Genomic DNA, 15,776 nt, shown 5'->3' on the forward strand with positions numbered 1-15,776 from the left:
ACAAAAACATCATTTCATAAATTTCCTTGTCAGACAGAACCCGATTTCTACGCACCCAACACCAAAAGACACTCATCATCACCGCTCCTCTTGGCCCCCTCTATGCCATTCGTCTAATCACTACGTGAACTTGCTATTTTGCTTCAAGACGAAGTGATTAGCAACGGGAAATGTGAGCAGATAGGAGATCTGCACCGACTCGAGCACTGCCGTTCCCCAGGAAAGGCATTTTGCTGCACCAGAGTTTATCTCTGAACTCACTCAAGCTAAAAGGAACTCATTTGCCTTCATGCTAAGGTGAAACCGGAGATATTTGCGGCGCTCGGAATTGATACGTTTTATCGTGTATCATATATTACTGTATGACAACACCTTGTGTCCGTGCATATTAATACGTCGGGGCTTTACAAGAGATGCTTGTTAGAAACACAAAAAGAAATCACAGCCACCGCCGCTTTTGTTTGAACAACCGAAGATTTTGGTTAGCCGAAATGAAGCTCTTCTAAATCCTAAAATAAACACAGAGAATTAAAGCAGTTATAGTCAGGGAGCCAGCTCAAACACGCTTTAGCGAAAGCCTGCAGGAAAAATAAAACCCACAAAAACAACCAAAACACACTGGAGCCCGTGATTAAAAAATTCATTACCTCCTATAACTGAAAAGCAGATTAAGAACGCAATCTGAGCTGTAGCTAAAATGCTATCAATGTCATCAATGTTACAGATGCCATTAGGCCACGTGTATCTTTCAGGAATTTACTCGACTGTAAGAAATAAAGGAAGGCAAAAAAAAAAAAAAAACAACAGTATGCATAAAGGTTGAAACCGTTCAAACGTTTCTATTTCCTTTGAGAGTTAACTGCTACTGAAAATATCAGCTTGCTGCATTTTATTAACTGTGTTTAACTCATTAACATGCTTCCTACGGAATAACAGAGATTAGGGGAAAAAAAAAAATGCATGTCAGGATTTGACCAATGTAAAGTCTCCTAATTTTCAGTAATGGAATAAGCTACACCAGTAAATCCTCTCCTGAGATGATGGACCACAAACATTTTATGAACGAATCCCCATTATGGATGCTGCCTGCGGCCATGATGCGAAGGAGTATCTGCACGTGGATTACGGACGCGTGTTGCACACAAGGTGCAAAGTCCCAGCTCCACTGGAACCACGAGACTGAAGGATGCCTTAAACACAAGCTGCCCCCCAGCTGGCGATGCTAAGGTACCGATGGGCCCATGCCAGAACAAGACTGGTTGGATGAGCTGGTCTTAGAGGTCTTTCCCAACTGTCATGATTCTATGAAAGAAGAGAAAACCTTCTGAGCCCTGTTTATAAGGGAACATGGAGGCTTTCCTACGTGGCACTCTGTGCTGAGAAAGCCACGTGTAAGATCTGCAGCTTGCCTCTTCTGTTGCTCCAATGAGATAAATTTCACTATTTCTAAGGAGATACATACCAGCTGTCAATTACTTATGGAAATCAAGAGGAATACACTAAGGGCTTGTTGTACTGAGAATGAACTGCAAACTACGTAAGCTCTCCCAAAACTACAAGAGCTGAGCCCTTCCATTCCAGCTTCTAGCTCCACAGTCTTCATTACTTAAATGAAAGAAGCAAAGTGAATCTATACCACTTGGATTTGCACACCATAGGGATGGGGAGGGGAGATTCAGACTGGAGATAAGGAAGAAGGTTTGGCACTAAGGGCGGTGAGGCACTGGCACAGGTTGCCCAGAGAGGCGGTGGTGCCCCGTCCCTGCAGACAGCCAAGGTCAGGCTGGACGGGGCTGTGAGCACTGATGGAGCTGTGGGTGTCCCTGTGCACTGCAGGGAGTGGCACCAGGCGGCCTTGGAGGGTCCCTTCCAGCTCAAACCATTCTGTGATGCAATGTCACATACAATATAAATCTGGACTTCAATAACACACAGTTGTACTTGCGAAGACAACAACATTCCCAATAGAGTCATCGCAGTGAATGTCTCTTCTAAGCAGGACTCACCAACAAGCAAGTAATTACAGAAGGCACTTATGGAAATAGGAAGTGCTTCAAAACGCTGAAAGATGGCTGGTCACTCTGGAGAACTGACATTTTAATTAGGCATGTGGTGTACAGGGAAAATTCCACTTGCTTTGACCAAGAATCTGGTGCAGGCTGTAATTCTTTTTTTTTTTTTTAAGGACATAAATAATCTTTAAGTCTACTTCTACTGCTCAAAGTCAGTATCTATTTTCTTCAGATTATGGACTCTTAAGTAAAGCCCTGTAATTCGCCAGATCCTGAGCTCAGCTCCTACCTGGAATCAGGACATTTAGTAACCAACACCAGCAGCTCGTGGTGGTTTTCAAGGCCTGTACCAACGGTTTGCTAACTATTAACCACTTTATTAAAAAGGCCACGTTCCAGTAGTGACATCTGTGGTAGTACAATGTGGGGCAATCACCATCTCGGATGGCAGCCCAGGGCGTAAGCAACAGCAGAAGAACTTTTACTACCAAGTGCATTCCAACAGCCTGAAATCCTCAACTTGGAACTTCATAATAACACGCTGCCGGATTACTACATAAAAATAAATGCTTGCATCTATGCTTGTGAGCCACAATATACTCCACTGGCAGCCAATTAGATGTAACAACCTCAAGCTATTTCCTAGTATGCCTATTTCTAGTGGCTTAAACAAAAAAAAAGCCTAGTAATTTAATAAGGCACCTTTATTAAGCTAAATTCATTCAAAACCTACAAGTGATATACAAGGTTAAATACCAGTAGTCTAAAGGTTACACTGGAGCAGCATCCAATTTGAAAAACTTATTACAAAACCATTCTGCATTTGATGAGATTTCTTTTACAACACACGCATTGTGTGCCTCAAAGACAAACGAAAAGCAGCCTTCAGAGAGGCGACAGCACGCCCTGCTCCTTGCCTTGCCCATCAATTATGGTGTGCATAAACCCGGACCTCTCAGCCTCCCACACTCCTGAAGGCAACCAGGAAAGGAAAAATGATAGAATCAGAGAATCATCAAGGATGGAAAAGATCTCTAACATCATCTAGTCCACCCGTCCACTAGTACTGCCCACCAAACCATGTCCCTACATACTACATCTGCCCTTGCCTTGAACACCTCCAGGGACGGTGACTCCACCACCTCCCTGGGCAGCCTGTTCCAATGCTCAACTGCTCTTTTAGAAAATAAATTATTCCTAATATCCAACCTGTACTGAGCATACTTGCCCCATGGTTATCGTGCTGTCAGTCCCTTACGGTAGAGTTGGATAAGGCTCTTCCTTCATGCGTGGTATTGTCCCCACCTGTCAAATTCCTTTTACTGTTCTCCACAATTGAACCAATCTTCCAGCTGCATCTGTATGAAGTCTGCACACCACAATGTGTGCAAGACTCCAGGATTGGACTCATAAGCGCAGTAGAGCAGTGCATCACCTTAGCTCTAGCTCCTTGCTTCATGCACACAGGGAAGCACTGGGTCTTCCAAGCTGGTTTGTCTACTGAAAGCTTCTGCTGCAGCATTCCAAGCATTCCATTTCCCAAGAAGCAGTTCTTCTGTGAAGAAGGGACACAGGCTGCACACACCTTCCAGAGTTTTAAAGTGCTGTGGTTCAGAAATTACCCAAACCCTCAAGTCATTCTGCATATGCCTTGAGTCGTCTTCTTATTAAGTGTTAGGCAGTTTTGTGCCATCAGCAAAGATTATTAACAGCGATTTTTTTGATTATTATTTTTTTTTAAAGAACTTCTAAATGAGTCATGGGAGCACTGAAGAGCATCAGGCTAAGCACCCAGGCCAGTGCATTTACTCTAAAAATACCATCGCTTGCTGATTACTCCCTAATGACTGTTCTTTGAGATCTGCCAGTTAGTGATTTCTTAATCCATTTAAATGTGCGCTCCATCGATTATGCTTAGATCTCATTAATCAGTCAGGATATCATGTTATACAGAGTTCAGTGTCTTACAAAAGCCTAAGCCCATTATTTCTACCCATTTACTTTCATCAGGCAGACCTATGATCTCAAAGACAGGCGAGCTCGTCGTCTCAAGGAGTGACACCAGACTGATTGGGACAGCCTGATCCCAGCACGGCCCAACGCTGGCTCAGCTGTGTGGGTCTGGGACACCAGGGTTGGCCACAGCCTTCACACCATCCCCTCAGGCCTCCTCTGGTCAACAGGTACCTCCACTTCAAGAAACATGGAGATGTGGCACTGAGGGACATGGTTTAGTGGGCAAGACTGATGGTAGGCGGACAGTTGGGCTAGGTGATCTTAGAGGTCACTTCCAACCTCAACGATTCTTTGATTCTATTACTGCCTTCACCGTAACACGCCAACGGGAGGAACGCAGCCAAGTTTTGCTGAGAACATTTATCTCGTTTGTAAGCGGACTAAACCCAATGGCAGCACGACAGGAGGCAGCACATCTCTCTGCAGGCAGTAAGTGCTGCGTGGTAACAGCATGGGTTTCTCCAACTGCCAAGCCTGTGGTTGAATTCCCACACACTGCAGCCCACAAGGATGCTAACACATATTAGATATGACTCCTACCATGGAAATACGACCTTAAATAAAAGGATGGTTTACTTGGGAAACGCAAGGAGGCAGGTGAGTGATGGTTATGTTCTTGCCCTCATGTCTCCCCCATGAAACACAATCAGAATATGCTTAACGAGGAAAACGCGTGCAGTAAATTTAAGTGTGTGGCTATACCCAGTAATTCCACTGCGACAAGCTGCAAAACATAAACTACATCACACTTGAGGTGGATGTTCTTTGGGGCCATGCCAGTCATCCCCGAGTTGAATCATCACGCTCCAGCAGCTCCTGGTCCTCCAGCAATCTCAGAGTGATACGGCTCCTGCGATGCAGCAATCTGTCCACTCTACGCACGAAAACTGCACTGAAACATTCATTAATACCACAGTTAAAACATTCTGGAAAGCATTTCTTCAGCAGGAGAGGCGTTTCTCTCAACTCAGACGACTCCTAACGCTCACCAACCACCAAGACTGACAAAGCAGCCAACCCTCCCTGGCCCACGCCACCGCCAAATTGCAGCTGAACACGGACACGAAGTAATGATGTGACGATACGTGGTCAGTTCCTCCATGGCAGACAAGGGCAGTGAACACTGCTCGGAGGGTTTCGTAGTGCCGGACTGTTTGCCAACTGAGAAAATTACAAAATGGATTCTTTCAATGATTCAGCTGAAAATTCTCTTGCCTGCACTGTAAAATTAGGTAGCGAATCCAAGTTTTAAAATCCATTTGGTGATTACTGAATTAATTCTCCAAGTGCGCCTCTTTGCAGAAATGATGACAGATGGTGTTCTCAGGAGATGGATCCTGCAGGTCAAGCAGAGTTTTTGCCCACTTTAGGTAATTCTGGCTTCAAAATCACCCAGAATACGCTTTAGTGCCCATCTGAAGAAAGCTGGTTATTTTTCAGCGATCCTCAGCTCTGCTTTGTTCTGTGTACCAAACTAGCAAGCTGCACTGTCTATAGAAATAGCAGTAATAAACTATTATCAAAATTTGTCTGCTGGCAACTTCTATATCTCACTATGCTTGCACGTATTCAGCAGGAATCTATCCATATTAAAAGAAGTCAGAGACGTTAACATCTATACACAGGTAGAGATAGAAACGTCGCCTTTATCCCAACATCAAGCAGACCTGCTTATCAGGAAACGAAGTCAGAGAGAGCGGGGACCTGGCAACCCACGGCTTTCTCCCCAGCTCTGATAAAGGCAGAGCCACCTCTGACATCAGTGGCCAGGACTCGGCTCTTGGGGACAGCACCCCAGCAGAATTCCATGCTCAGTCGTACCTGTGTTGTACCTACACGCTCCTATTTTCAATATTCAGCTGCGTGCTCCTGCTGAACGCTTCCAAAACGCAACGTCCAGGCTGTGCTGCATGCTTTTCATTCCCAACAACGCTCCTCTGAGAAAACCTTATTAATGAGCTTGCAAACGAGCACCCAACTGGGAAATGTCACAAACAAGAGTGGCTAATGCCCCAGAAAATCAAATAACTGAACACTTGGCTGATTGTGGTGCTTTTCATATTTATAAAAAGAGAAAGGGAAAAAAAAAAAAGAAAGCTTTAAATCAAAGTTTCTGAAGAGGTCAACACCTCACTGAACAAAACAACTCATTTATTCATTTTAAGAAGTCTCCAGATGATAAATTACATTGATGTTAATCACTTCACTGCATACTATGCAATTAATATTTGTACTCGATAGAAATATAAGGATTACTGAAGATGTGACAGCATACATATATGGTTGATTTTTAACATAATTGGGTGCAAAGCATTCTCCCGTCATAGCAGCAGAGGCCGTAACAGTTTCCTTCAGTGCATATGTTAGAAGTACACTCATAGCTACTAAAATAAATGAATATGCAATTCATTGTAACTGTAGAGAGCAGAGCAGAGCAGAGCAGAGCAGAGCAGAGCAGAGAAGAGAAGAGAAGAGAAGAGAAGAGAAGAGAAGAGAAGAGAAGAGAAGAGAAGAGAAGAGAAGAGAAGAGAAGAGAAGAGAAGAGANAAGAGAAGAGAAGAGAAGAGAAGAGAAGAGAAGAGAAGAGAAGAGAAGAGAAGAGAAGAGAAGAGAAGAGAAGAGAAGAGAAGAGAAGAGAAGAGAGAAAACAGGCAGTGTCAAATCAGGACTTCCGTGCTTTCACTTCCAGTATCACATAATGACATAAAGAAAAGTATCACAAAAGCTGAACTTAAAATGTTTTGGAGTTTCTGGTTCCATTTAATTCCTTAATGATATTTTAATGCATTTTGGTGCCTCATTTCCTTTCTAAAATTACGCTCAACACGCTGGTCCTCCACCCCTCATTGAATGATCTGAATCACAAAAGGAAAGCAACTTGAGCCCAACTCAGCACACATTTCCAAAGCAACACCATACGACATATTGCAGCCATCCACTGCACAGGGCTGTGTGCTCACTGGCTATTAATCAAGCATGAAAGTGTTGTTGTTACTGTGAGTACACGGCGCTATCTGTCAAACTCTGTTTGCTTTTAAAAAGCATTACCAGGAGATTTTCATAAATATTACAGAATGCTTGTTTGCAGAGGTTTCTTTTTAATAACATGCTCTGCGTTCACATGGAAGCATTTATCTCAAAGCTTCACAAAGGGCCAGGCTGTGCCACATTACATATGCAATAAATAGCTTACTCTCTGAGTAGGACAAGTTAATACTCAGCATGAATAAGTCTTAGTCATCATTTTGCTGACTACAGCAAAACATCCCCTCCCTGCCCCCCCAGTACACGCACTGCTCAGATTTGGGTGAACCTGCTGTTCATTTTTTTCAACTTCAGCTTATGGTGTAGTAACAAATTACCAGAATGTACTATGGACCCTTATCAGATCATGCAACAGTTCAATTATTTTGCCAGAGGAGGAGCAAAACAACCATTCCTATCTCTCAGGTTACAAAGAAAACAACTGTGCCTGTCCTTAAAAGATTCTACACGCTCAGCATTGGAGAGACACTTGGAAATAACCAAGCAGAGGACAAGAAGAAGACAAATCACACTGAGGGCAGCGAACAACTGCCTTGTTAAATCGTGGCTACAGTGACACCGGGTTTAGTGCTGCACATGCACAGCGTGCTCCAAGGTTCAACATTATCACAAACCCTACACATTAACTCTGCAGAGAGTCTGAAATCACCAGGCCTGTCTCCCTGCACGAGCACTGTCTGCTTCTCTGTGGTTCAGGACAACTGGAGCAACCATAGCCCGGGGTGACAAGGCCAAGAGTCAGTTTGAAATATGCTCCTGGAGCTACCGAGAAACTTAAAAAACACCAAACCCTGAAGTCTGCAATTTTCTTTGAACTCCAACGCAGGCGAACATGTTGAAATGAATTGTTTTTAAAACACAGTGAAGTAGGTCACTTTGCAGACTCCCATTTTTGCACCTATTTTTTTTTTTTTCCTTTCCTCGCCGAGAAGAGCATTTCAATTAAACAAATGCCTATTTCAGGCGACGCCTCCAAAGGCACCAAAACAAGAACGAACATTCCAGATTTCCAGTGACACCTCAAGGTCCCAATGGACCGAAACCCGTTTGACATGCTTTGCCTTAAGAAAACCACCTGAAAAAGAGAAAAAGTAACGTTTGGGAGGTAGAAAAAAAATGCTGGAAGGAGAATGGACTGCAACCCTTCCATTGGGCTGTAAAAGGAGCCAGACCCGCACCCTGCTCCCATCTCTGCTCTGCTTCCTCCATGCAGGAGCATTGCAAAAGGCAACGCCTCTGCCAAGGAGCACATGAGGAACAGCAGAAGTAACCTCTTGCAAAATGGCTGAGCTGCGTGGGAGCGTGACCTCCAAAAATGCCTTTTTTTTTTTTTTTTTCACTTCAACATGACGCAAACGGAACTGAGGGCGCTGCCTGTTCCCTTTTGCAGGTTGCGCTTTGAGGAGTTTCCATGAGGACAAGCACCCCACACCACAAAGCTCGCTATTTTTGTTGTTTGCGGTGGGTTGGTTTTGGTTTTTCAACTTCTGAATCGCCTCTTCAAAAAAATCTCTCCGTGCTTTGAAACTGAGTCAGGCAAAAATACCTTGTTATCTGAGAAGGTTCCATCCATCACCCCCCTGTCCTTCCCCAACATGCTCAGGATGGATACATTAAGTGCAAGGAAATACAACACCTGCTGAGAAAATACTTTTCTATGTACTGTTGGTGCTCCAAAAAGGTGGACCCGTTGTGCCCTTGGTACGGATAGGTAGATTTAAAGGGAGAGAATGGAACAGCAGACACTCAACAAACACCACGCAGCTAACTGATCTGGAGTGATGCCTTCATGGCTGCAAGAGAAGCAGCTAAAACGAAATGCACTGGCCCCATCGGTGACTGCTAATCACTGCTGCTTTGGAGATCTGGCATTTCGCGTGCCTGTAAAGTAAAAATGGTGAGGAAGTACATCAACAGCCATCAGAATGGATCCGGTGCTCTGATTGCAAGTCCTGTATCTAAAAAGCAATTGAGAAAGTATCAATTAGGCCTGATTGTCAAAGTTCCCCAAGAGGCTGAGGTCATGCCAACAGAAGCTCTGATTGAGATGCTGGTTGGTGAAGACAAGGCTTTCCTCCTGCTCCTGCTCTGCCTTAGAACTGAGCTGCAGTCATCAGATTGAGGCAAGCAAAGCTCAGGGGTAAAGGTTTGCTCTCTGACCACCTTTTCTACCCCGGGTTCAGGTCCAGCAGCAGGCATCAAATGCTCATGTCTGGATGTCCTCCAGCACATGAAGTCCCAAAGCCACTAATTGCTGAGAGCTGCAAGGTTATGATGTTACACGTTTTTTTTTCTTCTGGTTCTCTTCTCTCAAGCCATCTGCTCCTGCCCACTAAAAAAAACTAACTAGACTAACACAGGTCAATTCCCCGTAAATATACACATAGCTTCTGTTAACAAGCTCTGAGTTTAAATCCGACCAGAGCACTCAAAAGACCTTTTCATACCCATCCCCTCTCCCTTACAAGGAGGTGCTGTGTTAGTTCTACTCCAACAAGCACACTCTCAGCCCCAGGAACAACCACAGGGAACACTAAAATCAGTGATGAGGGTAACATCTTAGCCACTGAACCCTCCAACGCATTATCAGAAGATCACATGCATCCCAGAGGACATCCAAGTAACTGTATTTTACATGTGCTTTGCCTTCACTGTATGTGGAACCCTGTAAAGACTGCAAATTGAAGTCGTCCAAATGGGATTCATCTGATAGAGAAGAAAAACATAAGAGTTTTTGCTACTTTTTTTCTCCCCCGAAACATTGGTCCTCTCCCATCCACCCAACTATCAGGGATTTCAGTGGAATTTCTAAAAGGAAACCTAGAAGTAATCTGATGCCCTTTCAAACAAGGGGAAGAAACTCTGGAAGATTTCAATATCAGCACAATAGGGGAGATAGGACTTTTTTTTCCCTGTTAAGTATTTGATCAAGCCTCACAAAGGTGCTAATGTATTATTAAAGCTAATGGAGCTCTACAAGAAATGTTAATGGACATTAAGTTTGCATAAATGAATTACACATTAGTGCAGTCACAAGAAATCTAGTATCTGCCAATTTAGGTAGTATCTGATCGTTTCTGTTTTCCTCATTACAGGAACATAACTTCACGCTAGTTTCAGAGATATGAGAATTGTAACCAAGATGTTCATAATGAAACTACATAATGAAGCAAATGAAATAAAATTAATACAACCTCCTCTTTGCCTTTCAGCGTAATGTTGCCGTTGACGTGAACCTGCAAAAAATAAGTGCTTGGAACCATCCGCGTACCCCTGATTTTCTGAGGCACCAAAGCCAGGTAGTGAGGACAGCCTGACTTGGGTTTTGGAGCTCTTTCTGAGCAGAAGCATATGCGTGGAGCAGCTGGAAGTCAGGCACGTCTGTGTTTGGGACCACAGGTATTTCCAGATAACTGCTCTGAAACCTTGTTAACGTCAGATGCAGTAGAACAGCTCCTACACAAAGTGAAATGCATTATTAACACCCAACGTGATAGGAACATTAGAGAGAAAGTGGCCAGGCCTTTGTCAGGGGTGCTACTACAGATTCCGTGTACTTCATCCTGCCCTAATTTAGAAAAACAGCTGCAGCTGTACATTCACAATGCACAAAACCGATGCTTCTTTTGCACAGTGGCAATTTTTTTTTGCAGCAAACTCGCAACGGTGGCCAGTTGCTTTAAGGTGGCATCACAGAAAAACATTTCAAAGAGATTTTTCCTACAAAAAAAAAACCCAAAACCTCCAGCCCCCGGAGATTTAGTCTGTTCTGATGATGGTAAGGCTCAGTCAGGAACTTTTTATGGTGCAAATACAACGTAAATGAAAGGGCTGGGAAAAGTCAAGGCTTAACCAATTAAAGGGTAAACAACATTTCGATTTCAGTTTTTAAAGAACAGGATACAAGCTCCATCTACACCCTCCATGGCCTCACCTAAACATATAGCAAATGGTTCCCGAACTCTTAAGTGAGCAATTTTACACGTTAAAACCATCAGAAGCTCTGCTACTCACACATGACTTCTAGGTAGCGTTGTGTCTGCAAGTCTTTGACGGCGGGGTGATCCACCAAACAGATGACAGGGACCCCATCGTCCTCCCGTCCCACCTTCAGCAAAAGCTGGCTGGTCACTGTGTACATGTCAGACCACTGCTCCACTTCTGACTTGCCTGGCAAGGAAATGAAAAAGAGGAGCAGAAAGTGATCACGGACCTATCTACGGGTATGTTCACTTTCCTTTGCCCAGGTGACACACTCCCTTCCTACACCTGTTTCCCTTCTTTAGACAGGAGGCTTTATGGCAGGGAGCTATGTAGGGATGGAGCAACACACCTCTCCGTGAAGTTGTTTCCGATTAAAATCTACAATACATTATCACAATGATTAACAATCCCTTTACACCATCCCCAAATCCCCAAACTCTTCAATCAATGGAGTTACAAATCCCCTCCCACTTTGGAATCAACAATTAGCTAGAGAAGCGATTAAACAGATTAACTTAATTAAAAGTAGTATTGATAGGCTGAAATATTTCAGCAGTACCCCAGAGAGAGTAACCACGGTGGTGGGAGCAAAGAACAGTCCAGGATTTACTACCTGAAAGGTGGTGTGACATACAACACAGAACCAACAAAGAAAAGACAAGACAGAAAAGAGGGTTTTGCCATGCCCTCTGCAGTCACTTGCTGACAGAGTGCCTCCACTGTGCTTCCAAATACTGTTATCTCTGGCTTTTTATTTAAGCATTCAGAATGCACGGTCAAAATGATAAGACTAACTTGCAACAGAGGTCTTTCAGACACAAAATATTTCGGGATAAAATATATAAGGAAAACACGAGGAGAGCTGCAGAAAGTGACATCCCTGTATGCTTAGAGGAAAGGCTTCACTCTATTCTCAACCAAGTCTTTCAGTTTCCCGACTTCTGTTTAAAAAACATCCAAAGAATCCGCAGGGTGAACTGGTATTTCAAGAAGCTACTACTCAGCTCAGCAGTCTTCAAAGCTAAAGCAAAGCTGGGATTCAATTGCCAACGCAAGAAAACTCAATCAAGAAGCTGGACAGGTCAAGCACGAAGGGTCAAAAACTATTGCACTGCTGCCTGCCAGAATAGGAAAGAAAACCAAGAAAGAGATCATTTGAAGATCTGTGTAACGTTTAGATGACAACAGGTGCTGGAAATCAGTGGGGCACCACTTCAAGCAGCAGCAGGTTTGCATTCCACCTTTATCAGCATACGCTCAGCATGTGTCATACTCAGATGCTTGTAGGTGTTGTACTTAAATAGAGGATTTTATCTTGCCCTTGTAGGGGGGTTGCATTTGAAGTAATGAGTCTGGACTTCTGTAGAGAGCCCTTCACTGTCTCAGCACAAAGGTGTTGTCAACCAAGCTCACATCTACATGCAGACTGAAAACTAACAGCATGACACACACAATCAGTGTCAGCGACTTGACTGCGCTAATACCAGGAGCAACCAGGCTTAGGGGAGCAGGAGAAACACATCTTATATGAATATGCAGCTGAACACAGGAAAAACACTCCATAAACAAAAGAGCGAGATACAAAGGTGAACTAAAAATCTTTACAGCTCAAAGCACAGATGATCTTACTCATACCTAAAACAGGGCAGAAAAATACAAACAGCCACAGAAATAAATTCTCTGCACAGCTTTAGGGCTCCTTGAGGACAGCTGCAGTTACAGAAAGGCTCCAGATCCCTATACTTAAGTCTGGCAAGTAGGCAGAGGACAACAGGAAGTTCAGCCCTTTTGTGTTAAAGAATAATTTATGTCTGCCCACATATTCCTTTGTTCCTGATCTGGCATTTAGAACAGCTTGCCATTTTTTTTATTTTTTTTTTTTTAAAGGAGGCAACAGAGAACAAGCAGACAATGTTACATAGATGATTTCAGCACGTGAAAAGGGAAAAAAGAAAAAAAATTGGAGGCTGGGAGGGTACACGTACCGGTCAGCTCCTTGTTTCCTTTGAACCATCTGATGGTGGTGGCTGGTCTGCTGGCCATGGCAGTGCAGTTCAGCTCAATCTCTTCTCCTTCAACAGCGATTTCTTTCTGGATATCAATTACCAAATTGCGTGGTGGGACTAAAATGAAAGATAAATAAAAACAAAAACCAAAATCACAACACATACTCGATGAAAAGGCAAGTGAGACATTTTCTGATCACTAACACAAGACAAGAAAGACTTCTGAAAAACCCATAAAGCCTACTGGAGCAAACTAGCCACCAGCATTCACTTGATCTTTCAATCGATCAAATCCTTTGATAGATGGTTTTGCAGTAATCAGAGTAAGCGCTTTCCGTCTCCACCTGATAATCAGAGTGGTTTCACAAATTATCACTTATCAAATCCTTAAGTTTCTGTTCTGCCTCCTACCGAGGCACCGCTCCCAACAAGAGTCTGAATCTTCCATGGCATTCAGTTGTGTACGTTGCTATTTAAAAATACAGTTTGACTTCATGCACATTTCTCGACTTGTGCTGACAGGGAGAGGAAACACCAAAGCTGACATTTGGAAGTGCATTACTTACCGCAGTTCTAACCTCGGAAGGCAATTTTTCTCTCCTGCTGTTCAGTTTCAAGTCTCAGCCTTAAGGAGTGGAAGCAGGCCAGCGACCATCAAGCTCATTGAAAATGCTCAAAAGGCAGCGAGCACAGGAGCACATCGCACTGCAGTCACCTTTGAAACAACGCTGCCTACCTCCACAAGCCAAACCCAAAACCACCCCAGGAAGAGGAGACACTCAGCTGTGCATCCAGTCACAGATTCCTGCATCACACAGCAGCCCCCCTACGATGGCAATTGGCCATTCTCCCCAGTTTCCTTTACACATCAGAAGTCTTGCATGAAACATAAGCCAGAAATATTCGGAAACAGGCCAGAGCTTCAGCCTGCAGCCGAACACAGAGACGTGACCAACAAGCTTAACCATTATGACACAGAAACAAGGAGTCTGTCCCCGTGGAAGCACCAGTAGCTAGAGAGGGAGGAAAAATGAACATCAAGAGTTCACGCGGCGTGGAGCTGCACTCACAGGGAAAAAAAAAGTCAGGACTTCCAAAGGAAACTCAACCTTGCTCTGATCGACGTGATTAAGCAACTGCATAGTTCAAATGTGACTAATGCGTTTTTCGGCTAATGAAGAACAAATATGTATAAATACCATCCAGATGATCAAATGGTCTAATTAGTCACTTGTGGCTTTTCTGTAAGAAGAACAGAACAGACTACATATTGGAGATTTTCACATGTTCCAATTAAGCATGAATAAATCTACATATAGTCTCACTGAAGGCATTAGAGTCATGGGGAAGAGGAGGGAAGAACATTACTGAAGGAAAAGAAAGCGCGAAGCTCTCTTCTAACACTGACTACAAAGAAGGATGCCTCAAAACCTTGCTCCACTTGCCAAAGTGACAGTCATTAGAAGCAGACCAGCAAAACTACTCTTTGATAGAACTTAAGATATAGAGGGGACAGAGTAATGACAAAGAGATCTTTGGTGGAGAACGAATTCCTAGGAGGACCAACGATGTACTGACATGGTTAACAACTCCCCAGCCCTGTTCCATTTTTTCTCCTAATCAGGGAGTCAATAATATGGAAGAAAAGAAAGACATCTTATCCTTGGCTCTGCATACCCTGTCTCGAAGTACAAATGTTAGCTAAGACAAACACTCCCCTCCTTCGTTTTCTAACAATAAACGTCTATCTTTATTGCCTGCCCTGTGAACTTCGGTTTGTCTGAGCACGTGATGAAGGCAAAGAGGAAAGGCTCGCTGCTTTACGAATGCCAGGGAAAGGCAGGCACACACTGGTCACGCTGAACATCTTTCTAAAAAAGAATTGAAGCAAAAGAACAACAACAAAATAAAAAAACCCAAAAACTAGACTCCTCCTTGATTTGTAAAGCCTAACGTGTGTTAAAAAGAAAACCACCAAAACCCAACTGCATTACGTCTCCCACTTGGGAGACATGCAGTCCCAGATTACAGGTGAATAAAGTAAATAGTATTATTTCAGACACACTGATAGCAGTGAAATTAAATACAACACGGTGTTTTTGTTTAGGTATGATTACCGAGAAGAGCTGGAATAGAGCTTGTTATTCACATGGATGCTGGAAACTGTATTAGAAGTTAAAAGCTGTTGATAAACATAACAACCATAGTAGAATCACTTATAAACATTATTTAAGCAACATATAAAAACCCAAGAACCAAATCTCATTAAATAAAAGGAGAAAGATTTAAACTAATCAGCAAGTGAGATCTCACATCATATCATCCTCTGTGATTCAGGTTCTCCTATTAATAGAATCTTAAAAGCCACTGCTAATCTGTAGAAAGAACGCTAATAGCATGAGCTGCTATTATTGGTAACCAGTGCGGTCTTACAGCTGCATAGCCACCACAGCCTTGCAAAGCATCAAGAGAAGGGAAAGCAAGAGCTCATACAGACCGGCTGTGAACATATTTTAGCTGGTGGGAATGGGAGGGATGAGACAGAATTAACTTCAACTCTTTGAACAGCAGTTCCTAAAGCAATGAGCAACTTCAGGATGCGGAGTGAAAGATCTTATGTTCCATTAAACAGGAAAATAAAGATTCCTACAATTAATAGGAAACTATCGCTTTCCATTAGTTGACTTTACATTTCACTGGATAAGTCAACAGA

General features: G+C 43.3%; 1 protein-coding gene across 8 annotated transcripts in view; it reads right to left on the bottom strand.

Moving 5' to 3' along the window:
- The window catches only part of CADM1 (cell adhesion molecule 1), a 162,642-nt gene that overhangs the window by 34,863 nt on the left and 112,003 nt on the right, over positions 1–15,776 (bottom strand). For all 8 annotated transcript variants that reach the window (XM_021375755.1, XM_021375754.1, XM_021375760.1 and 5 more), the window contains exons 4-5: positions 13,043–13,180; positions 11,088–11,243 (exon numbers count right to left, since the gene is read on the bottom strand). In XM_021375755.1, coding sequence (XP_021231430.1) covers positions 11,088–11,243; positions 13,043–13,180 — 294 coding nt within the window. The remainder of the gene's footprint in view (positions 1–11,087; positions 11,244–13,042; positions 13,181–15,776) is intronic.

Source organism: Numida meleagris, chromosome 23 (assembly GCF_002078875.1).
Source record: "Numida meleagris isolate 19003 breed g44 Domestic line chromosome 23, NumMel1.0, whole genome shotgun sequence".
Taxonomy (NCBI): domain Eukaryota; kingdom Metazoa; phylum Chordata; class Aves; order Galliformes; family Numididae; genus Numida; species Numida meleagris.